Source organism: Chelon labrosus (genome assembly GCF_963514085.1).
Source record: "Chelon labrosus genome assembly, chromosome: 20".
In the NCBI taxonomy this organism is placed as follows: domain Eukaryota; kingdom Metazoa; phylum Chordata; class Actinopteri; order Mugiliformes; family Mugilidae; genus Chelon; species Chelon labrosus.
In genome coordinates, this window is record NC_140353.1 from 17,317,573 (window position 1) to 17,341,848 (window position 24,276).

Consider the following 24,276-nt stretch of genomic DNA (forward strand, 5'->3'; position numbering starts at 1 on the left):
ATTTTCTATTATTCTAAAACAAAAAAGCAACCCACATTTCAAGAACAGCACACCGCCCCAAACCCCCAAATCTGAGCTCAGATTTCTCGCGATATGCCGGCCCATGGAAATGTTTGCTCAAAGTAATGAACTGAGACATTTTTTGCTTAATAACAGTCATCAAGCATTGACAGCACGTCATCCCACAGCCACATGCACAAGACTGAAGTTATGAAAAGGCCCCCCCTTGCCCTCCTACCACTCCTTCAAAAGGAGAGCAACGTACAGTTCTCTGTCTTTCTCCGAGCAATGAAAAGAGGCATTGTCGGTGCTGAGGGGTGCTTTGGATAAACACAGACGGCTTGTTGCACTGTTGTGCAACTCATCATAAATCATACTTGGGCGACAGAGGCGGACGGTCACAATCAGAGACAGTCGGAGAGGCAGAGAAGGAAAATGAAAGAGGGAACACAGGAGTAGGAAGCGTGTTTCTTTGTGAATATCTAAACTAATGTGTATCACAGCCGGAGATCTGTCAGAGTTAACTGCGAAGTGTAATCTCACAGGTAACAGAGCGCATTTGAGGCCAGCTGTTAGGGCTTCGGTTTCACTGCACACTTTCTAATTTATTCAGCTGACATAAAGGAAATAGAGATATTGCTGGAGGGTTTGACTTGGCAGGGTGCTTCTTTGAGATTTGAGGCCACTACTGTCACCAAGTAAGTTTCTTAACTCATATACCATATTTCCCCTCTCACTTAACTCACGGCCTGATCTTAAAGTTTCTAATATGAACCCATTCACAGTTGTGTTGGACTTATGAAACCTGACTACTGTCTTTTAGTATAGTATCTGGTTTTCAACCTGTGGACAACATTGTTCCAAATTTCTGCTGATGATATTTTAGCAACTTTAAGCGTGTGAAGTAAACCTCTACTTTATTAATTTTCCCTTAATATCTCAATTACAATGTGGTTCCGCATGCACTAAAAAGCAAAAGCAAGTAAATTACACAATGCTCATCTGGCTTTGATGTTACCGTGTGAAAAATTAAATCTTGCCAGGTATGTTTAGCGTGATGAGTCTTTGTGCTCATGACACTCAGATATTTTGGAGGAAAGTTAGGTGGCCAACAGCCAGGTCGAAATACTCAGGAACAGTAAACGCCCTAACCTTGTTGTATGCCACAGTGACTAAGGAGAGTTCCTCATACCTGATGTCGGTATGTAGTGCGCTCCATCCACACCTGTTGCTCGTCTTCAAACCAACACATTCACACACACACACACACCTCAGTCCATGGTTATTTGTTTGTCCGCATGTGGCTTTCATGGGTCCGATGCGGCCACATGACTGCAAGTGTTAAATGTGGATTTGGATGGCAGAGAAAAGAGAGCTTGTATTTGTGAAATAGCAAGCGCTTGCACGCCACAGCCCTGAGGGGGGAGAATGCCAAACTTGCGTGCCACAGTCTTGTTGAAATGTCTTTTCCCTATGTCTGGAGAACTGGGTCCATTTTCAGCTACAAAAAAGTAAAAAAAAAAAAAAATCTGTTCCTTTGCAATTTCCATGGCCCCTGCTATACTCTTTGTTTTTTTTTTTTCAACAACACATTTGTGCAGTTGAATTTCCTCCTCTTTTTGGGGATGAGGGAGTCTGGTGGCGGCGGGGGGGCTGTTTCTTTTTCCAGAGCCTACCAGCCACTGGAGTCGGGCTCCGTATCTGATTTCACGCGAGGAAAATCCAAGCCTTCAGCTGCTGTTGATTCGGGTGAAGTGGAGTCGGCCTACTAATTCCTACTGGACTCCCAAAACGCTTTTGCACTCTCTCGCTCTCGCTCTCTAACTCTCTCTGTCCCTTCATCTCTCCCTGTCTGTGCTAAATTTAGGCCCCGGATTGAAGCCGAGGAGGGGGTCTGTGGCATGGGGACATGATGGCTCTGGCTGCTGCGGCCCACCCCGCACATGATCTCCATCTAATTGGAGTTGGTGGAAACGTGTTGGCTAAACTGCGGTGGGGATCGACTCCTGTGTTCTGTCAGGGGAAACTGGACTGGACACTTATCACAACACCTTAATGGGCTTGTGCAGTCTCAGGAGCTTGGCTGGGAGCCAGGAGGAGTCTGCTCCCACCTTGAACTCTCCACAGCACAGTAGCTCCCTCTGGAGGAGAGGGCTAAACAAACTGTTCGGTAATTGCAAAGTTTTGCAGTCTGCTTTTTCTCCCTCCTGACTGCGTCGCATACCTTACTGCATCCCCACCCTCCCCCACCCAATGTAAGTGCAGGCTTCGGTGTTGTGGCTGTGGTAACGGTGGTGTATATTTGGCAGAGAGGATCTTCCTAACTGAGCCTAGTAGTAGCTGCCTGCAACCTCTGCGGCACAAAACCACACATGATCTCTATTAGGCTCATCTGAAACGTGTTGACTAAATTGCAGGGACAGGAGAGGGGATGGACCCCAGAGGGCTAGCTGGCACAGTCTGCTGTCTGTGATGTTCCCAGTCTATGAAGGGTAGCTGGGAATCAGGGCTTTTATAGAGAACATACTGTTCCAGCGCTTTCTCTTTCCTCCTCTAGCTCTGAAGCAGAACTATTTAAATTCTGCCGCACTAAGGGCGGAGTCCTCGTCCTATCTGCTTAGCTCAAGAAGTCCACTAGTCCACACTCAAGCGTGTAACCCAGATATGGCAGGAGGTTTGTCTCATTTGCTTACGGGAGAAACAGATTTTGGTTGTTAACACAAGGGCAGGTTTGAGGCGGCCATGTCTGTGTGTGTGTAAATCGTGCGCTGCCTTATGTGTGTGGGTGCGCGTGTGTCCGAATGTGGTGGCTGGCAATGGGCGAGATGCAAATCCAAGCGCTCACCTGTGAAATGTTTACTCAAGCTTGATGCAAACTGTGACGGCCAGCGCCCAGGGAATGGTGTCTCAGGCAAATAAGCGGAGGGAAGGAGTAGGGAAAGAGAAAACCCCAGGCTGGTCCAGCTACGTGGAGAGACCTACCGCGCTGAGCACTGATTATGTTTTCTAACTTGATATCCTCTGTTAAGGTACTACTGCTTCAATGCTCTATTAATTTATTAGAAAAGGTTTTCACACCTTTTGTTAGCTTGAGCGTGTCTGTTTGATTTACAGACTGGTTCGGGTGGTTTGAACAGTGGATGCCTAAAGGATGAGCCAGAAGTGATGACAAGGTAAAGCCGGGGCAAAGCTGCCGCTGCGCATGGCACAGAATAGGAGACCCAAATGAACACAAATGATCTCCAGGTGTTTATTCAAGCACCAAGGCCAGAGCATCATGTCGAATGCAAATGATAATCACCTCTGCACTGTGGCAGCGTGGCCAAGTGGGCAAACGCCTCGTCCACGTTAGCACTTCGTCATGTCGGTGCAGAGGATTTTGCATGTCCCCAACTTGTGACATGCAATACAAGCAAGGGTGAAGGAGGTTTGTGATTACAAAAAAAATATGGGATTTTCCTAATGCATCAACAGACAAGGTGACATGATTAATATACTTGTTTGTTAAGTAAATCTTTTCCTACTCCTGACCCCGTATCATGCTTACTGTAGCTGGATAAAGTTGTACGAGTAGCATCACTCTTTACATTTTCTCAAGGCTGCTGTCTGGGTGTTCAGGCTTTACGATCTAAAACATATGCTTTTATACTAATCATCACTGTCAGTGGCTTTTTTTTCACATCACTGTGAATGTCTTACACTGCAGTGAATTTCCGGTTAAGAATGCCCTGCACAGATGACTACATGTGTGAGTCATGTTCCTGTTTTTCTTTATTACATCTGATAAATTTTTGAAAAGAGAGAAAAATCAGTGAGCCAAATCTAAAAGGCCTTTTATCGTTGGTGTCTGAATGTGGGTCCTCGTCACAGTGTGAGTGGATGACTCAGCAAGTCTGGTGTGGTGTGGTATGGTGGTTTCTGGGTTGGGTAGGAGACTGAGGGGGCTGTAAGACGGTGGCAGTGATCCAAACTGGCGAGAAACAGATGAAAGAAAGGAGTGGGAGAGAAGGAAGAAGAAAAAGAAGAAGGAGGCAGGGTGGTGGCGTTCTAGGAATGTTCAGGGATGTAGTAGGGCCCTACGGGCAAAACGAAACAGACTCCAAAGTTGTCACAACTAGTGGCACACCCTGTGATGTGCCCGCCTTTCCAGCTTCTCCACTTCAGGATATTTTTGTTTCACTTTTAAAAGGCTGTCTGTGTCTGCTGATCAAAATGGATATTATCGGTTTGTTTTGAGATGCGATCTCTCTTTTGGGAGTGTGGAGAGCCTCAAATTTCTCCACTGTGTTTGTAACTTTGCTCACTCTTTGTAATTAAGGCCATTGCTGACTGGTGACCTGACCCCTCATCATGCTGCTGGTTGATTAGGTCTCACACACTTGTGATTATGTCTTAGTGGCTAACAAACATCCGTCCAAGCACACCTTAATGCGTACTAAAGCGCAGACGTTCATGCACGTTTTAAAATAATTATCTTAAAATTTGGGGTCAGATCAGGACAGTCAAACAACCAAAAGCAGGGCTACAGAGAATAACATTGCAGTGTCTCACCTGCCCATGGTCTCAGGTCCTCCTCCACCTTGCATGTCTTCAGAGCGGGGGTGTCCATTTGCTCCGGCCACAAGCCTAGTGTAACACACAATAAGAACAGGTTGAGCAATAGGATCAGCATATTAATCAGTGGAAAAATCCTGTTTAAAAAAAAAAAATGTTAGGACACAGAGGAATGTGTGAAGTCGCTGTCTGTGCCATAGGAATCTAAAACACTATCCAAAATACTCTTCACGACAGACTGATCAAAACTGTCTTGACATCTGGCGGTTTGGAGATGTGTCTTCCTGTCACAGGTCGGCCTCTGCTGACTGAGCTGCGGAGAGTGGGAAGAGGAGGGGGCGGTTTTCTCACCACAGTGAGACGAGGCTTGGAAAAACATGCTTGGTGGGCGCATGTGAGATATTTTTGGGTCTTTCAGGCGAGACGCCGGGGGGGCACCGGAGAGGAGCTGTGAAGCGCAGGGCACTCGGTAACCCGTCCAGCCGAGCTGTCAAGGGAGGCGAAGAAAAGGTCGACGACCTACTGGCCCAACGCGTGGGACCCTGCTTCACACTCCCCGGTCACACCGCAGAAGGCTCGACGCAAACAGCTGGATGTTTGCTCTGGGTCTGAGACCGTGCAGATGTTACAAGACAACCTGCACGCACTGCTCTGGACATGGCTAGTGCCTGTCTCTGAAAAATGCTGCATATTATTTCATCATAGACATGGTTTTTCATGGTGTTCTACTTGTATTGACAGCAGCAGTCAGCCATGTAGCTCCAGCATGACTCTGCTGAGATACCGCAATATAGTAAACTTGCAACCTCCTGTAGTGCCAATTAGGATGGAGAAGGATGCCAGCAGCAGCAGCAGCAGAGAGGGGAGGGGGTGGTGCAGAGCTGTTCACCTATAGCCACACTGGGATCAGCATGTGTAAGATCTGTGCTTCCCCTGGCGCTCCTCCACTTCCTTTGCAAAGGCCCAAATCAGCACTCAGCCACTGAGAGGTCCTGCGCCGTGCCTCACAATGGCAAATTCTTACACATAAATGGCCTTATTCAGAACGGCTTGCAAGCAGCTGGTGCGATTCGCTCGAGAAAATAAACATTTCCTTCAAATATTTTGATTGGCCAGCAGACAACGTCAATACCAGAGGCACACATTACCCCTGTTAATAAGGGAACCAGCCCTCTGGGCGGAGCTGAGGAGCGGGGAAGGCATGGGCTGAAATGGGAAGAAGCAAAGGGGCCGCATCACTAATAAGAAGCTTTTGGGCGGTGCCGGTGTAGTTTTGGGGAGGACACAAATAAACACTGCTTTTGAAGTGCATGTGCAGATGAAAGGCAGGGGCGGGTGAGGAAATGTTTGAGCCAAAATGGCGTCCGTCCTCGTGACTCCGGATCTAGCAACGCCTCTGAGACATGTATTGCGCCTGCCGTAATGAAGCGTGTCATTGAGACACAGTGAATGCCGGCCCTTGTGCTGGCTTCCTGTTTCGTTCGGGCCTTAGGCGTCGCAACGGGGAGAGAATGTGAGAGAGCAAGCAAGACAGAGAGAAAGACGCCAGCGAGGGAAGCAGAGAGTGAGTGAATAGAGAGAAAGAGAGTGTGTGTTAGAGAGGGGAGGAACACGGCCTTGGCTCAGCTATGTGGGACATTTGATATGTCTTTTGAGCCCTCACTTATAACGTGAGCAAAAACAAACACATGGGTTGAAAAATCCTATGTTCTCTTTGAGAGCTCGTCGTCCGTTCGCCCTTCCCCTCTCCCCAGACTCAATAGAGACTGTTCATGGCACACATGTAGTTTCTGTAATTGCTGAAATGTAAAACTCGGCCCGACTCTGATGTGAAATTATAACTTACACAAACAGTTGAGTCTGGTTAAAAAAAAATTGAGGGAGAAAAAACTAAGCTCTCACTTCTCTTTTTCTTTGTTTTTTTTCATCGTGGCGGCAGCTTCAAAAGATTTTTTTTGTGTGTTATTGAAGAACAGAAACATTTTCAGTTTGAATTATTCATTTCAGGGTCACAAAAAGAGAGTAACCACAAGTGAAGCTTTCAGGCACCATAACAAATAAACTCTGTGGCGGCCATTGACATATTATGTAAATAGTGGAGTGCAGAAGTAAAACAGAATGTCTAAAGGACCGGTCCAGATTCCTGCTCGTTCTGGTCCCGTTCGCCTCAGAACTTCAACTTCCTGCTTGGGTTTGGCACAAATCAGTATGAGACCTGCCGAGCATGACGGCTACACTCAAACGTCCACACCACAGCTACCTGACGGTGCTAATTTCCTGTCTCGCTCTTGCTTCTAATTGGCTGATCATGTCACTCTGGATGTGTGAATTAGTGTGAGCCTCTCGGTTGCGGCGGTAGCGGAGTGCCGCCTCGAGCCTATGGGGGGGCCGGCCAACTTGTTTATGTGGAGTAAACAGTGTGGTCACTGTGGACGCGGCGGGAGGGGCACGGCTGCGTCGGGCCGGTCCTCCATCAAACAGGACTTTCTCAAGTTAAGTCCAGTCCAGAGGCCACAGCCTGAATGCACTGAACGAGACTGCCAGGGCCCAGCTGCAGCAGATGTGTGCCAGTTGTGCAGTATAAAGCCAGGCGCACCAGAATTTGTAGAGGTTTCATTAACGGAAAAGGTTTGATACTTTTAAATAGAATTCTCTGCATAAAAGCTGAAAATATAAGAAAAAAACAGAAAGAAATGTGTGATGTATTATTCCTGCAGGATTCTGCTGTCGTTTTTAATATCATCACCACATAGGTCACGCATTCACACAGACGGACACACAGCCGTGTTCACAAAAGGCGAAGACACACTTTTGGGCCCTCATCAAAGCACCGAGCACTTGACTTGATGGTGGAACGTTATGCTAGTATCTGATATTCATCTTCTGAGGGGAACACACAGGTGTTGGAACAAATAACATGTCAAACGATACCACCTTCAAAAGTGCCAGGACTTTCTTTTTGGATGATTAAATTGGTGCTGCATTTCTTTACTTTTTTCCCCCCTGTCTCACTGTTAAAACACATTTAAGTTAAAAGAGCGTCTTTCTTCTCTCGGCTGTCTGTTAGAGGCTGTGCCAGGGGCCTGTTGGGTTTTGTCTGCGTTTGAAATGGATTAAGCTAAAACTGTTTTCCACTTTTCCCTTTGAGATCAATCAAATTCTCAATCAGCTGTTTGCTTAGGACTAGAAGAAACGGTGTGTACATTTGAAATTGCCATGTCACAGTTAGATGTTAGAGGATGAACTACATTCTGTGTCAGAGAAAGAAAAAAAAAATAACTGCCACCCACAGATATACATAGCATACACATGTACCTCACTTGAGGTTTTGAAAACCAGAATAACAATTTAGTACTTGATTGCCTGAGTGTCAGATTTGCTTGACTGCACTAGCCGAACCACGCATTTTCAACCACACACACACACACACACACACACACACACACACACACACACACAAGATCCCTCCGCCCTAGCTGAGAATCATTCCACATGTCTAGCAGGCTTACCTGTGGCCACAGCAGAACAAAAACAAGCAGCAAATGTAGCGTCTGCCAGCGTGCAGGAATCCTGTCACTGCATGCACTGTAATGAGCTCTTAATTATCCTGTCTGTCTGGGGCACTAGTGGAGTGCTTGCAACACTAGCACTGATCAACGTGAGTGTGCGTGTGTGTTTTTTTAATTTTCAACATGCCTATGGTGCAATCATTGGTGTCTGTGTGTGTGTGTGTGTGTGTGTGAGAGAATTTGAGGATCCACGGTTAGCGTTGAGCAGATGTCTGGAGACGTGTACTGTTGACAGTAAAACTGAGACGGTATTTCACGGCTCAGACAACAATATGAAGCAAGGAGGCTTTAGAAGGAGGTGACACCATAGTTTCTTTTTAGCCCTCTTCAAGGGGGAAAAATGCAAGGTTCCAGCCCCGCACGCTGGAAAACATCTTTTGTAACAGCGACACGGGAATCCATTTAATTATAACGTGCTGATGGGCAATCTATCACCCGGCAATTCTCAAACAAACAGGCCCCGGGATTTAGAGTATCTGCACGAGTACAACGGTGTCTGGCAGGGGAGTCAAAAGCAGAGACGTGTGTGCTGTTGATATGTAAACATCTCCCTGTGTCTCTGAATAGGATTTATTACAACAAGTCTATTTTTGTTTGAGCTTTGCTTGTAATACTGCAGTGTTGTTGTCTGTGCATGTATCCTACACATAGCGCTCTGTGTGATCAGCGCCGCAGCGTACATCGACAAGCTCCTCGCTCAGACACTCCAACGAGATGGGAGGGACAAGAGCTATGATATTTAATTATTTTACCACTCTTGCCCTGCGGTATACCGTCATGATGGTAATACCACAGATTAAGGTGTGTGGTTTTTACAGCCCATCCCCTCCTCTGTCTCGCTCGCACACACTTCTTATAGACAGCCTCCAGCCACTGGCAGCTGTAACGTGAGGCTCAAGGCCTTTAACGTCTCTTACACTTGATGTTAACATGTTGTGTCTGCTCTCCGCGTATGCACTGTACGTGTGTGTGTTGCAACGTTTGCCGACCTTTGAAGCCTCGCGAGCTCTAATTCCCGCCCTAATCCTGTGTGAGGCAGACGAGAGCCGAGCTCTTCGTTTGGTGTCTGGACCATGTCTGCACAGTGCTCCCTACGAACCAGAGCAACACCACCACCTCCACCTCCCCCCCTAGCGGCCCATTTTCAAGTCAGCCCTCAGAAACTTAAAGCGCACAGTAAAAGCTTAGCTGCAGGGGTCTTTTTATTGGCAGACAACCTACAGAGCTCCGGCCAAACTCTGAACCATCAGAAAATTATCATCACAGTGGCTGTATTGTGTTGAAGCTTCACACTGTTTATTTTCAGCATAACCGGTCACCGGGGTTTCTAAAATGGCTGACATGTTTTTAGCTTGGTACAGACTGTGCGAGGGAGCAAAATCAATATCAAGAGTAAGTAAGGGCATGGGGGAGTGGGGTAAAAGACCCTGTGTTCTCTGCAGTCAGCTGTTAAGATCGGCCCTATACTGGTGACTCAGCGCTGGCTAAGCTAAGCACAAGGCCAAACACTGTGTACGGCTGTGATACACACAGATACGAGGTCCACCCACACACGGCTCACCGCTCACAAACAAGGCCTCCTGTACACGGCAACATGCTGATACAAAGGTAATGAGATTCATTAGGCAGAATGAGAACTTGAGAGTGGGCAGAAAGGGGGTGGGGGAGTGTTTTCGGGCTGCATGCTTCCAGACGTGTCATCCTGTTAAAGAGACTCTGACATGTGACGGAGAGTGAAGACTCATCCAAAGTCCAGCCATCACCCACGCAGCTGTCCACTGTGCACGCACACATACGCTTGAAGCGACCCCCTCCCCACCCCACCCCACCCCTTTCCCTGATTTGCACCACCTCAGTCTGAGTCCCTTCCCACCCCCGCTCATTCGACCAGTCTGAGAGTGACGTGATTTCCAAGGTAGCGGGCGGCTGTTACATTCCTGAAGCTGTAGTGTGCGGTGCGCGGACGCCAGCCTCAGCGCCCGGGCCAAACTTAGCTGGCAGCGGCCGCCGTGCCACCTGGCCACAGACTCTGCCCTGCACGCTGTGGGGCCCAAACCCACCAACACAGGGCATCCGGGGACAGAGCTGACATGAGCTTCCCTTCGAGCGGCCAACACATATAACAGCCCTCAGATTAGTGGAACAGGACTCGTGGGGAAAAAAACTCATGAACGGCCCTTGGCTTAGCTTAAAGCAGGGTGAATGGTATGTACTGTTGATGTGTAACCAATTTCCATTAAAGCTTACTTACCCTCTGGTCTAAAACTAAATTTCTCTCATTAAAGTGGTCAATTACTTAAATACAAAGGCAGTTAAAGTGAGCTGATATTACAGTGTTGCGTTGAGCTTGTCATTTGGTTGTTATATGTCAGTGATCCTCACCTTGTGTGGTGCTGAGGTGGGTTTGGTGGATGGGGCGGGGATTATTGTTCACGGGGCCTATGCGCATAGACCGCTGGTAGCGCTCAATCTCTGACAGCCTGTCCGAGAACTGCATCTTCTGGGAGTCTTCTATCTTCACTCTGTGCCCTGAAAGAACGACACCAGGAGAAGAGAAATCAAGGACTTGCCAGCTTCGTCTCCCACACAACCAGGAAAATGGCACAAAACGCCGACAATTTATATTTCCAGAGCTGCACCAAAATAGAAGCATAACAAGAGCCCTATTAGAAAACGTCTCCTTCTCCCTAATTTCTTAATGGAGCACATCCTCGGGTAAAACTGCTCTTTGCCCGTCTAAACTGAAATTAGCTTAAAAATTGGCTTTTGACTGTGAAGACCATCAGTATCCTCCAGCTGTAATTCACACACACACTCACAGTCAGGATAAACTTATATAAAGAGAAACACTTTTGCCATGTTTTCAGCTTCCGAATGCAAAAATATTATTAGAATGTAAGCAGACCTTGAAATACGTTGGCTAGACGCTAAATGTTACCCAAGCTGCACCTGCTGCCACATCGTCAGCAGATAGTGGTTGAAAATAATTGCTTGAGGAATGTTGTTTTTCCTGAGCTATGAATCGCTGCGTTGGGTATCGCTGTGAAGTGACGAAGTTTGGTGATCTTTTTGCAAGCTCACTTAAAAAAAAAAAAAAAAAAAAAACAACAAAAAAATACAAGTAATAGTGAGTATATCCACCCACAGTAACAACGCTTCTCACATACACCCACACACACACACACACACACACACACACAAATTCAGGTCTGACTGACACAGCACTTAGTCAGAAGAAAACACCCAGACGAGGCTACCAGACCATATAGTCATCAGTCTTAAATATAATGGAGAGAAAAGAGAGCCGTTCATGTGTGTGTGTCCGTTTGTGTGCGTTTGCATGTGTTTGTGTGTGCACGAGGTGAGAATTAACTCTGAGAAGTGAAGCATTTCTAGAAAACTAACCAACACACTTAGCGCTCTTATCACAAAGATGGAAAAAAAAAACCCCTCTCTGATCGTGCCTTTTATGCAGACACTCATATACAGACACACACGTGTATTTGCACATACCCTACATGTGAACACACCTTAAATGTCAAGGGTCCGGATGAGGGCTATGCCTCTAATGGGAGGAAGAGATTTTAATGTAACTATCAATGCGCCAAAACTGTGTGTGAACCGGCATGTATACATTCTGTGGTTTTCTCCCTGGCATCTCTACAGAGTGGCCTAATGTGAAGTAATGGCTGGATTTGAATATTTTATCACTATATAAAGGGGGCAAAGCAGACGGACCAATATGGATTTTGCCCGTCCTTTCTCTCCACTGACCCATGGGCAATATATCTTCCCTCTGAGGCTGACCCATGGGTAAAGTTTCCTCCCGTTTACCGCTCTGTCCATTTGTTTGTGCCCACCACCTCCCTTCCATCCTCTCTTTGCGAACTATATAGAAATATCTAACACTGACAAACCCCCACCCCTCCCAAACCCACATGCACGCAGACACACACAGGGTACGCGTCTGACACAATGTCTGGACGCAGGCCGCCGCTCAAATCACAATGTCTTCTGTCCAGAGCCACAGCACAGATCACCTCAGTGCTTCTCTCTCCACTCCAACTGATCAACAGTTAGCTTGAAGTTAACGTCTGAGAGAAAGAGAGAGACTCAGTCATGACTAATCTGTCTAAGCAGAGACAGCACTTCTGTTGCTGTTTGTTTTCCTGAGTGTTCAGACGCCAAAGGAAAAGACACAAAGTGTGCGTGTGTGTGATTCCACCCACCGTCCCAGCAGTTTGCTCCGTGCTGTTACTCAGGAACATGGGCGGACTCGCACCCCCTCGCACACGCTGTAATATCTTTTTTATTCACGCTCATGTGCGGCCAGTCTGCCTTTTTCTTTAAACCGTGATGGAAGGAATGGAGTCTCTCTCTCTCTCTCGCTCTCTCCCCCCCCCCCTCACACACACACTCGCACAGTGCCTGGTCCGGGCTCCAACACCCACATAGACACTGTGACTACTGTCTGTCCAGGCCAGAGCAGGGGCGGCTAGGGGAAGCAGCCCTCCAAATATAGCCCCTATATGTGTCCTTGTGTAGTTATTAAGAGATTTACACCACCTCAAACGGCTGAGGTCAGGGAAATGATACATCCCACTGCTCTCTGGTTGGAAAAAAAACACAGACAGCAGGGGAAAGCAAAAATGATAATTGGTCAGTTTTTTTCTGTGGCCAGTGGTGGTCTAAGATGAATTGGCTGGCTCTTTGAGGATGAAAGTGATCATTCAGCTGCCCACAAACACACACACACACACACACACTTGAGCTGTGGATGTCGTGGCCCTGTTCCAGCTGGCAGGGACGAGTTTAGTGACACACTGTTCACAGCTTCCAGCAGGGGGTTTAGTGGGCTGTGAAAGGGCGGCTTTTGGAGGGAGGGGGGGCATCATGAGAACAAGGCCTGGAGCTCATTAACCCGGGGCTCACATTTGCTGTTAACACCACTAATCAACTAGAAGGCAGCATGAAACTTTCTTTCTCCCGTTCTTCTTCTGTTTTTCTTCCTATTTCTCCGTCTCATTAGGCTCGCACATACACTAGTCATCTTGTTAGAGACAAAATCAGCCATTATGTTCTTTTAATCTGTGTGTATTTTGCAAGATGTTTGAGACACCTTTGTGTTTTAAAAGTATGTGGCTACTATAGAGATTGTGATATGGCTGTATAGTTGATTCTATTGAATGTGCAGTCCATAGCAGATAAGGTACGAGGCTTGAAAAACACTCCTTTAAAGGTTTTGCTTCATTTTTACACTAACTCGTGTTATTACCTGCAGAAAACCATCTAAATCACCAGGATACAGAACTCCTATTTGACCTCCATTTGTGTTAATACGCACTCTTTGGCCGGTTGACCCTGGCTGTAGCTGCTGCGCGTTGGGTCCGACCACCAACATTTGACTTCTACTCTGCAGGGCCGGGGGCCAGAGGGGTGCTCCACACCGGCCCCATTTCAGAGGGGTTTCTGTGGTCAGATGAATATTTAATGTGTCAGGGTGCACTTAGGAGAGAATGCCCTTGTTTTTCTCTCTATGATATCATAACCACAAGATAGAGCTGGGAGATGGGAGCCAATGCACACATGAGGCCTAAACTGCAGCGCTCAATAAGCATCCTGAGCCGAAAATGGACGCTGAAGGTTGTAGATTTACTAGCCTCCTCTCAGAGTAGCGGGCGCATCATCTGAAAGCATTACGGAAGTCCATGAAGAATAAATAAAATGCTTGATATAAAATGTCGGGTATTAACGATGCACTGAAAGGCGATGGCTGTGTTTTGATGAAATGGGTGTGCCGCTTCCAGCCCTGCTTTGTGTGCGTGTGTTTTTATTTCCTGATAGTGTTTTATCTTCACTGCAGAATAACTTGAGATGCAGCTTTGCTCTTTTGGCCCCGTGCTTTGAAGCGCATGGAGGTAGCTGCTTCAAGTGGATGCGATGTGGAAAGTGTGAAGTTGTTTTTCATGAGAATGCACACGGTGCTCTAAGGCCAAACCACATGAACAGCAAACTCCACCGAGTCTTGCCTAGCCTTCCCTACACAAAAGCCCATATCAGCTCAACGCGGAGACAGTGTTTGCTCGGAGAGGTGACTGCCAGGACTTAAACACGATGCCACAGCTGAACGATCACCCAGTACGACCTGTTTCCTTCCTTCACCCCCCCCACCCCTCACTTTTTCTCTACTCCTTCTCCTCTCTTTTTCTGTCTGTCTCCACTGAAAGAAAGAAACATATGTTCCTGTCTGAAGGGAGACGCATTAAACACAAGCTCTTTTTAGTAAAGGGCTGGGTGCTTTTTCAGGGGCAAACTGAAACTCTATCTGAACGGCAAAGGGCAATACGTGCTCTGGCCCTGACCCAAGTCTGCACTGAATATATTTGAAGTGTAAATATTTGTTTTCAACATATAAATGGACTTGATAGGCCTCTGATAACAGGCTAGAATTAATGTGGAGCGCATGTATTACACTGAAAACTATGTCTGGATTGTATGGTCTATGTATGTGTGGTGTAGGATTACATACAAAACTGTTCCTGCGTTTCTGAATCTAATTTGAAATCTAACAAATGGTGGCTCACAGTTCTATTTTCCCGTTGAAGTATAATAGGTATGAGTGTTTTTGTCGTTTAGACGAGTCATTTTAAAGTTACCACAACTTAAAATGCGTTTGCTTTTAGATCTTTCTTTGTGTTAATGTACTGAAAATTAAGTGCTGAACAGATACAAACGAGAGCTGCATCCTTATCTAACTTTTGTAACCCGACAGCGCGATGTAGGGCGACAGTTGAACACATGTTGCAGTGGGGCCTGCTTGCCTGCGAGCAAACTTCCGTTTCCCTTCAACAGACACTGAGGACGTTTCAACATCTGTTGAGCAAAGTCTTGTACACCTGTCTTCCTCTTCCTCCTCTCTAGCGGACCTGAACCCCCTACGTTCTCATTCCCACCCTGCCTCTTTCCGCCACCCTTTCTCGTACTTCCCTTTTTGTTCTATTACCGCCACCGTCGCACAGCTCAGCGAGCCTCTCTGCAGCAGTATATCTGGAACCGTGCTTCCCAAGGCCACCAATCACACCGTTGGGTATTTACAGTGGGGAGAATCAAAGTTCTTGTTTTGAGGCTGACCCTGAAGGATGTGGGTTTTACCCTTGGCTGGTGATTGTGGCTGTCTCGTCTGGGCCTAAATGAGTTGATGCAAGCCACACGCAGACATTACAGGGCTTTAAGCTCATTTACATAACACTCTCGTAACACTTTCAATATGAAAGGATTAACTTTTATGACTATATCATTATTTTGGGATTGAATGTGTGAACTATTTATTTCTCATGAGTGTGAGTTATCGTCAACAGGGCGGCACTGAATGAAGTGTCTTTTTTCATTGTGGAAACACGATTTTGGCTTTCAGGAGGAGGTCAGCAAGCGTTTTGGCATGCTTTTATCTGTAGCTCGCCCTCTACGGCCACAGCTGGGGGATTGTCTGGTCCCTCAGGCAGATGCATCAGCCTGTCTCTGGGGACATCAGCAGTGTGAAAAATCCCCCTCGCAGGCCTGAAAACAAGCTGCTCACAGCGGAAGTTGCTACACGAGACTGTTTGAGCAAAGAGTGCAGCCTTCCTTTTCTGATAAGGGGATAAAGTGCTTTGCGTGTGTGCGTACACCAGAAGCGGTGCCTCACAAGGACGGCTCTACAGAAGGCAGGTTGAGGCAGGCAGGAAGGTGAAGGGGTGCCAAAATAAAGCCCAATGCACCCGGATTCTCTAACAATACAACAAGGCCCGTAGCACGTTGAGAGCAATCATCCCTCTTTTGTGTCGCCATTCTATGCTCTGTGTGTGTGTAACTGTCTTCTGCTCTGGAGCTGTTGGGGGGTGATACGAGTGAGGTTGTTTTCTAGGCCCTTTGGCTGCTTGCCTGCAGACCTCGCAGATTTCCCATTACGGCTGCTGCTGCTGCTTTGGCCTTGTCGAGCACAGAAGGCCTATTTGGCTCCGGTGACAGATCATATTAAAGCAATGAGCTGCTTTGAGTGTGTTATTTTAGCTCTAATGGTGAATGGGGTTGTTGTGCATGCCCTGCGAGTGTGTGTTCATGTTTGCGTGTGCGTGGTAGTCAGGTTGTTCTAAGCAGCGAGGTGCCGGGGGAAAGGTGGGGGCCTCGCAAATGCTGTGGGAAAGGAAAGCAAGCTGCTGCTGTCACATACATCAATGCAACGCCAGCAGATGTGTCAAACGGCTATGCGTTCACACCTCCGTGCATACTAGCACACACACAATGACGTGCAACAAGCGTGCATTTGCCCTTAATTGCACACACACACACACGCACAGAGTTCCACAGAATGACAACTGATATTCCAGGTGGGTCAAAGAAAATGTGCGAAATGTTAAATGTGTGAATTTTCCACTGTGTAAACTTGCACGTATTTCACTTCAGTGTTTATTCATGCTGTTAGTGGACGGCTGCAGCAGTGTTGAGGTTACAAGCTACTGACCTCCCCCTTTTTTTTTTTTTTTCTGTGATGATTCCAGTTTGTTATGAAGAGCCCAGTGTTTACCCGCAGGATTACAACCTTCTCTTCTGCTGGAAGCAAAAGAAAGACCTCGCTACACCTATTATTTGCTCACTGTTCCCAACCATTAAGTCCTGAAGAAATAAATATCCAGACCGCAGGGTGGTGGTACACGGCGTCTTTTCCAGTAACCAGCAGGTGCCTTCTTCCCACAAACCGCCCCCCCCAAACTCCACCCCCGTACACACTGCCCCGACACAGAAAACGGTTTATTGTCATAATGCAGCGGGGGAGAAAAATATTCCTCCACTCATGGGCCATTTATTTTTCTAAATGCAGATCGGAACTTTTATTGAATTACAGCTGAAAGGTCGTAATGGCTCCCTCCCGTATGGGTCAGTGTAAATAAGGAAGAGTGAGCACACACAGAGTGGGCATTTTACTTCCCTTCATAGGTAAGTAAACAGGAAAGACGCTTGGCCAGTGAGTTTAGAAAGGGACTGGGTAGGTGGAGAGAGTGGAGCAGAAGCTTTGGCCAAACTTCTCATTTCTGAGAAAGATCCTTCTACTTGCATCATCAGAGTGAATTAAACGCGCTGTCTGGGGCCTCTGTAAATAATTCTGTAATTTCCGACGACTGCATCCCGCTGTTCTATCTGGCGTCAACAAATATGGGGTGGAAATTTTTGTCGGAGTGGAAAAAGAAAGGGCATTTCACCCCAAAGCTATTGTGCGTGTGTCTCTGACAGTCATCAGCTGGCCCGAGGAGGAGGCATCGCCTTGTTTCAAAACTTTAGACAATGTACTTCTTTTTTCTCGCTTTTATAGCAGAAACTTGTGAACTGACGCAGCATCAGCATGCCAAACAACAAACGGAGGCAGCGAGTGAAGAAGGGAAGTGCCAACAGTAGAGAAATGGCTATGTATTTTTTTGTTTATATTGAGGTATTTAAAATACTTAGAGCTGCTTTCACAGAAAAGCCTAAGCACAAAAGCTAAAGTAGGATTACCAACAGCCGCGTGTGAGTGCGTGCGTGCGTGCGTGTGTGTGTATCCCTCAAAGGGAGTTGGCCTCAAATCTTCTAGATGTGGTTAAGGTGGCAAAAGTGGTCAAAAGGCCTCCGTCTCAGTCCTTTATTTACCCTCCCACGACAGAATTCGATCATATTACATCTGCTTTTATATCTGTTCTGTCACGCCACAATGACTGTGACAGCAACCAGTCCTGCAATCAGTCATGTCCAACACAAAAAGACTTTACAAAATAATCAACAATGGAGAGCTATTAACTGTCCCTAATGCCTAGACGTCATGCACAACTACTTGGATGCTGTCCTCATCTGCCACCCATCACAAGGCTCAAACCTCAAAATGCGGTGAATATTTGGTTCCAACACACAAGTATCCTCTCTGAAATCAGTCCAAAACTATTCAGTGTGCCCCGCTGCATTCCAGTGGATTTATCAGTTGGCCAATATTTGCTCTACTTCTAATCACTGAGGCCAAGTATGACGCGTATGGAGTGACCCTAAGGAGGGGGAACGCCGCTGACGCTGCAGTGGCGTCTGTAGTCTCTGCAGACGCTACTGAGTGTCATTTCTTTGAAAAGGACATACAGTCATCTCTTTATCTGTCCCCAATTGTTTCTAAGTGGCGTCAAGGCAGACTATCTCCTTTACCAAATCATAAAATTGGGGAGTCATGGGTTCGATTGTTAAAGCTAGCCACCATTTGTCTTGTATATGCAGTTGTGCACAAGTTTAGACCATTATGTCTCCAGGTTATACATCTGGGTGTCATATTGAACCATTAATAGTCAGGAAAGCACCCAGCGTCACAAATGCCACTGTTTTTCCCCTCCCCTGGCACTGATACACCTGTAGGCCTCCCTTTCAAAGACGCCCATCTCCATTTTCAAACATCAAAGTTGCCTTTGAGAGAGCAATTCGCACCGAGGGTGAGCCTTTCATGTGATTTGTGGAGCATGGGCGTGGCCCGGCGGGGCAACTTAAAGAGATGCACCTGGCAGGTGCCTGAGCACCCGCACACGCAAATGCATACACAGCAACATGCATGGCATCGTTTTGTTTACTTTACAGAGAGACTGCAATATCACAGAAAAAATAACACAGCAAATGTCATTGTTTGTCTATTTGCATACTTTGTACAGTCTGTGTGCCAAATGCAAATAGAATCAACCCGCCAGCTCCAACATGAACCCCCCCCCCCCCCCCCCCCGCGCTGCCCCGACTAACTCCCCACGCCCGCAATTCTTCTCCTGGAGCACTGTGAACACACCCAGCCGAGTAAACAGAGGCAACAAAACACGACAGTACTTGTGTGATTTTTCGGTGGATGTGCGGGCCCGTAGGTGGGAAAGTGTGTCGGCTCCATCTGAATGTTTGCAGGTATTGCATGAACACTGTATAATTATGTTAGCGGTTAGAATGTATTCACGTGTATCATTTTCACGTATCAACAGACAAATTGCCACTTTGACCTCAATGAGATAGAACAGGCTCCCACATCCTCAGCAAACAACTGTCTCTACTCATCTCCTTATCACCTCATTAAGAAAAAGCTTTAAAAGATTATGGTTTTTAGAGGAAAGAAAAATCAAAAAAGCACAAAATTGCTTCTTAAATTTTGTCCTTAAAACTGTGTTCAAATGTTTTGCTATCTAAACCGGCAGATCAGATTGAGCGGAGAAGTAGTTTCTTGGAAGGAACTATTGGCTAATCAATAAAAGTTAATTCGGTGTCACACACACAGACTTGAACTCAGAGCATTGATTTTCACACGCAGATAACAGCCACAAATCTGCCCTCAGATATTTAGAGAAATACATTTTTTTTTCCCCTCGCCCAATTTCTAAATCAGTCATGCACAAGTTTTTACATTTTCTTATAAACCTTTTTGCCTCTGTGTATTTGAACCAATCTTTTCTTCACACACTTGACTTTCGGTGAAAATGTTTAAAATGTTCCTATATTTAAATGCTTTGATACTGATTCGTTCAGGCCCAAATTAGTGATGCACATACCCACAATCCGTGACTATTATTTCCGAACGTCATTAGAAGCTTAAAATATCCAGCCCTTTTTTTTTGTTCTCGCTTTCGCTCTCTCTCGCTCTCTCTCTGTCTCTCTCTCTGACCCGCAGAAAGTTCTTGCCAGGGACTGATTCATTTATGTCAAGAGATACAGAAATACAAACAGCCCTTCCCCTGTGGGTAAATAGGTGGCAGTTGATGTCATGTATGAGTGAGGGAGGGACAAAAATATAGCTGAGGGATTAATTGGTGAGAATAACTTCGCTCAAGTGCGGGGGCTGTTGCGCCGAGGCATCTGATAGCAGCGACAAACAGGGAGGGTCTCAACACTTCTGTCATATGTTTTCCAATTTTTTATTTTTTATTTTTTTTTATTTCTAATTTTTTTTTTTGCCCTCTCTTGTTGTTAGCTTTGTTGTTCAAACTGCTTCTCTTACAGAATAGTTTTCATCAGCAGTTGCAACAGTTGGGCTCAGCAGAAGTTTGATAATAAAGTATGACAGATAGGTGGGGGGTTGGTAGGGGTACGATGACGAATGCCGGATGTGTGATGAGGAAATCAGCAGCAAGGCAGACAAAAATACTTAGCTGAGCATGCTTTCTGTTGAGGAACAGAATAGCGTCTGTGTGTGTTTATAACCATTTACATGTCTGTGTGTATCGGGGCATGTGGAAATACATACAGTGTACACAACTGTTCCCATACCGTATGTGTATCTTCCTGCTAAAGTGTTTTCAGAAAGCATGGCGTTCTTTGTTGCACTGCCTCAGGCGAGCCACCGCTGCAGTCCTGTCCATCAGGTTCTCTCGACTGGATCAGCAAACATTAATAAAAAAACCTCCTCCTCCCCCCCTCCCTCTGTGCCAGCTCCTGCCGTGGCTCGGCTGGCAGGCATGCAAATGCGGGCCCTACACAAACAGCAGTGTAAAGCCCTGCGCAGACCGGCCCTGCGGCCTGCCAGCCTGCAGACAGGTGAGCACGCCGCTGGGCCAAGCGTGGCCTCAGGCTGTCTGCACTGATATGTTTCAGCCACACTGCGTGGCGATGAAAAACAGACAAACCAGTATCAAAGCAGTGGCGGAACATATAACCGTCTCTCAGGATGAGATTTAGAATAATGAAAAAACGCTGTTAGTTTTATGTGCTGGCAGTAGAGACTCTGCTTTGGCTCAAAACGTTGTGCCGCCGATATAATGTGGTGCCTTGTGGTTGGAGAAGAATCTGATTATTTTTATGGTCCTAGTAATGTCTGAATGGCAGTGTGTGTGTGTGTGTCCCTGTTCTTTGACGGTGCCGGAACATGACTGATATTATACCCTTAGAATGTGCTTCTTGTTTAAACATCGGAGGTCCATCATCTCGTCTCGTTTAATTCCCGTGTCTTTCAACGCACTGAACTGGACTCAGATCAGCCTCAGATCTCGCTTTTTATTCAAACCAGTGTAACCATTAATAGAAATATGATGCCTTTAGAATGCCTGCCTGTCCCGTTGGCTGTTTGAATGTCCTGGTTGAGTAATTGGATGTATAATTCAAATTCATATTTCAACGTCTGCGCATATCCGACAGTCTATGGTTTCATCTGTTTGCGGGGGGTTAAACCGAGCAAGTTTACATATTGAAATCATATTCGGATGCATTTTTTTAATCAGCCCATGCAGACGTTTATTTTCTGTCTTTCTACGTATTCCCTCGCAGCACCGTGCAACAGAGTTTAATGGAGCCCTAAATTCCTCCAGCCCTATATTAAACAGTGTCACATTATAGCACCCAGCGCCAGTGTAAAAGTAGCACGGCCACTCTGACGCCTCAGCAGGAGCCGTAACATGCAGACAGACAGACAGAGAGACAGACTGACGGGAAACAACCTTAACCTACAGTTATTTCAAGATGCACATGAGAACTCATTTATGCACGTACACACACGCTCAGGCTTTTTTTTCTTAACTTTTAACAAAAGCTGATCAAATTGAAACCATACACACACGCAAACGCAGTTTATTATTATCTAGTCCCTCTTCTGCAAATAGCGTCCAGTTTGGCAGTGGGGTGAAGCCCCTCTCCTGGTGCCCCTCAGCTCCCTGTGCCAGTCATACCCCCTCTCATGTGCAGCCACTTTCTCTGTCCCTTTGACTTGACTAAGTCCACCTTGATATCCAACTCCACAAACTCTAGTTCCCTCCATAGAAATGATCATGAAATCCTACCACATCTCATCTGTCTCACCTTGAGCTGACAAAAAAAAAAGAAAACTTGTACGCACATAACCGCTCCAACCCCTCAGCAACTGACTCATACTCGAGTAACATTACTCTTCACCATCCCTCACACCAGCAGCATTAAACCACATAAGAATGTAGCTGTGGCTGAACGGTGGTGCTAACAGCTTTAGCACGCCGAGCCTCCCCTGCCAGGGCCAACAGCGGCCAGGGGCCTGCCCCGCGTTAAATCAACGAGCCACTTATGTGGTCGGGCAGGTAGGACCCCTCTGACCAGCACTGGGAAAGGTAGGGGTGAGGGGTGGGTGAGAAGAGGGAGGAGGAGGAGGCTTTCACTGAGCTGAGCCACCTGCGGCTTGGAGACTCACTCAGCTCCTCTTAGTGGTCTTGGGTTATGCCTTAATATGCTTTACAGCTTCCTCTGACTGGGCCCTTCCCTGTGCCCCTGCGGAACACACACACACACACACACAAAACATGCACCACTGTTCTAATGAGGACAATACACAGCCCTGCCTCCATTCTCTAGAGGCATACCATAACCACTACCTGCCAAACCCCAACCTTAACCTAGACTTAATTTTTCATCTTAACCCCAAAAACCAAGTCTCAACCCCAAAATAAATCTAGTGAAAACTGGCAGCATGTGATCATGTGAACAGATTTTTGTTTTACCTCCACAACGGGAGGAATGCGTTGCACACGCCCACGCATGCTCTATCAGGCTTGCTCAGAGTGGGATTTTCGTGCATCACCTGCTGCATATGACTCACGCATGTAAAGAAGCTGGCGCCTACGTCTTCTGCAGCGCCAGAAGTTGCACTCACATCACACCACGGTGCAGTTCAGCAGTAACAATGTTAGTGTTTGATGCGTTGTGTGCACTCACTGCGAGGTTCCCGGGGTCCGTCCACGGTGACTTTGATGGCGCGGTGGTAGGTGGCCACTTGAGGAGGTCCGGTGAACACGGTGATGGTCAGAGTGAAGCTCTTCCCTGCAGAGCAGCGACATCATATTAATGAGAGACATCTTATTTTATTTTATGGGTGACCTTTTCGAATTGTTTTCTTCCTTTTCTTTGCAACAATACATCGCTTGTTCAGCTTCAAATCATCACCGGCTTTTGTCCCGCCGCAGTCTTTGAATTAAAATTAAAAAAAGAAAAGAAAAAAGGAAGAAAAAAAAAAAGAACCAGCTCTTTTGACGGTCTGGCTGCGGGTATGATTTAGATTACTCAGAGAATGTCTTCCAGATTGTCTCAAAGAGCTTACAGCAATAGTTTATTGTTCAACAAGGAGGGATCTTGCTCCCATCTGCATCAAAGTCCGTGCAGGGGGAGGAAGGCTCGCACCACGCAGCGGCCCCGGTGCTCGTCCCCGGCTTTTGAGAAAGGCATTTCTTGTTAAACAGAGACTGTGTGGGAGGAGAGGAAAAAAATCCTCGGGTGGGATAATTATCTACAGAAATGAAAGGTATAAGCTACTTTTTAAATTTGGGTGGCGAGACAAGTACCCATCATTTCACGTGACATTAAAGGGGAATATAAAGGGCCAGAAACGACTCTGGAGAAAATAAGCAAAATGCCTCCTCTGCTTCAATATTTAAAAATATATTTTTAGCCGAGTGCATTTGGTTATTTATGCCTAAACATTGAGATGTTTTGATTTACCCAATATAGCGCAAAATTTTTTGATGTTCATCGGGCCTATGCTTTAACCACAACATCCTGCAAACAGGCCTGTAGATGTGTGAATTTTTATACAGCCATTTGACACAACAACTAGGATTAATACTGCGTATTAGACTGTAAGCCGTGTCTTAAATGGTGACACATTGCCTCGGGACGTGGATAGTCAGGTTTTTTTTTTTCCATCCACCCTTTCCGATTTACACCACGTTGATTATTATCTGGATTCCCTTGGATTAAGAAAATCACACGACCACATCAGTGCGCGCCGTGACGCAGGCCAGATGTTTCGGATGACACCCACGGACGTCAGTTGGCACACAAGTGTGGACACTAGCTGTACCCATACGTAAATGATTCCACATTTTCAGACAAATCTTGGTTAAAGATTAAAGAAATCAGCCAGAACCTGACAGAAAATTATTTTAAAAACATATTTTACAGAGTCGTGGATCAGTGTTTCCTATGTGTGCGTATGTGCCACATATCTGGTAAGCGTTTCATATTCCCCAAAAAATAATAATATGCTGTCAGCTGTCATTCAGAACAGAAATATGAGCCATTATTATAACTGCGTTTCCAAATGTTGCTAAAAGTGGCCTTGCAATCAGAGACTCTGTAGGCCTGTGTTTGTACGTGTGTGTGTGTGTGTGTGTGCGTGTGTGTGTGTGTGTGT

The 24,276-nt window shown here is 46.4% G+C and overlaps 1 protein-coding gene across 4 annotated transcripts in view; it reads right to left on the reverse strand.

The window, feature by feature from the left end:
• runx3 (RUNX family transcription factor 3) overlaps window positions 1-24,276 on the reverse strand; it is a 48,910-nt gene that overhangs the window by 3,302 nt on the left and 21,332 nt on the right. For 3 of the 4 annotated variants that reach the window (XM_084569849.1, XM_084569847.1, XM_084569850.1), the window contains 3 exons: window positions 22,803-22,907; window positions 10,506-10,652; window positions 4,552-4,626 (listed from right to left, as the gene is read on the reverse strand). In XM_084569849.1, the coding sequence (XP_084425975.1) occupies window positions 4,552-4,626; window positions 10,506-10,652; window positions 22,803-22,907 (327 nt within the window). The remainder of the gene's footprint in view (window positions 1-4,551; window positions 4,627-10,505; window positions 10,653-22,802; window positions 22,908-24,276) is intronic. The other variant, XM_084569848.1, reaches the window with a different exon arrangement.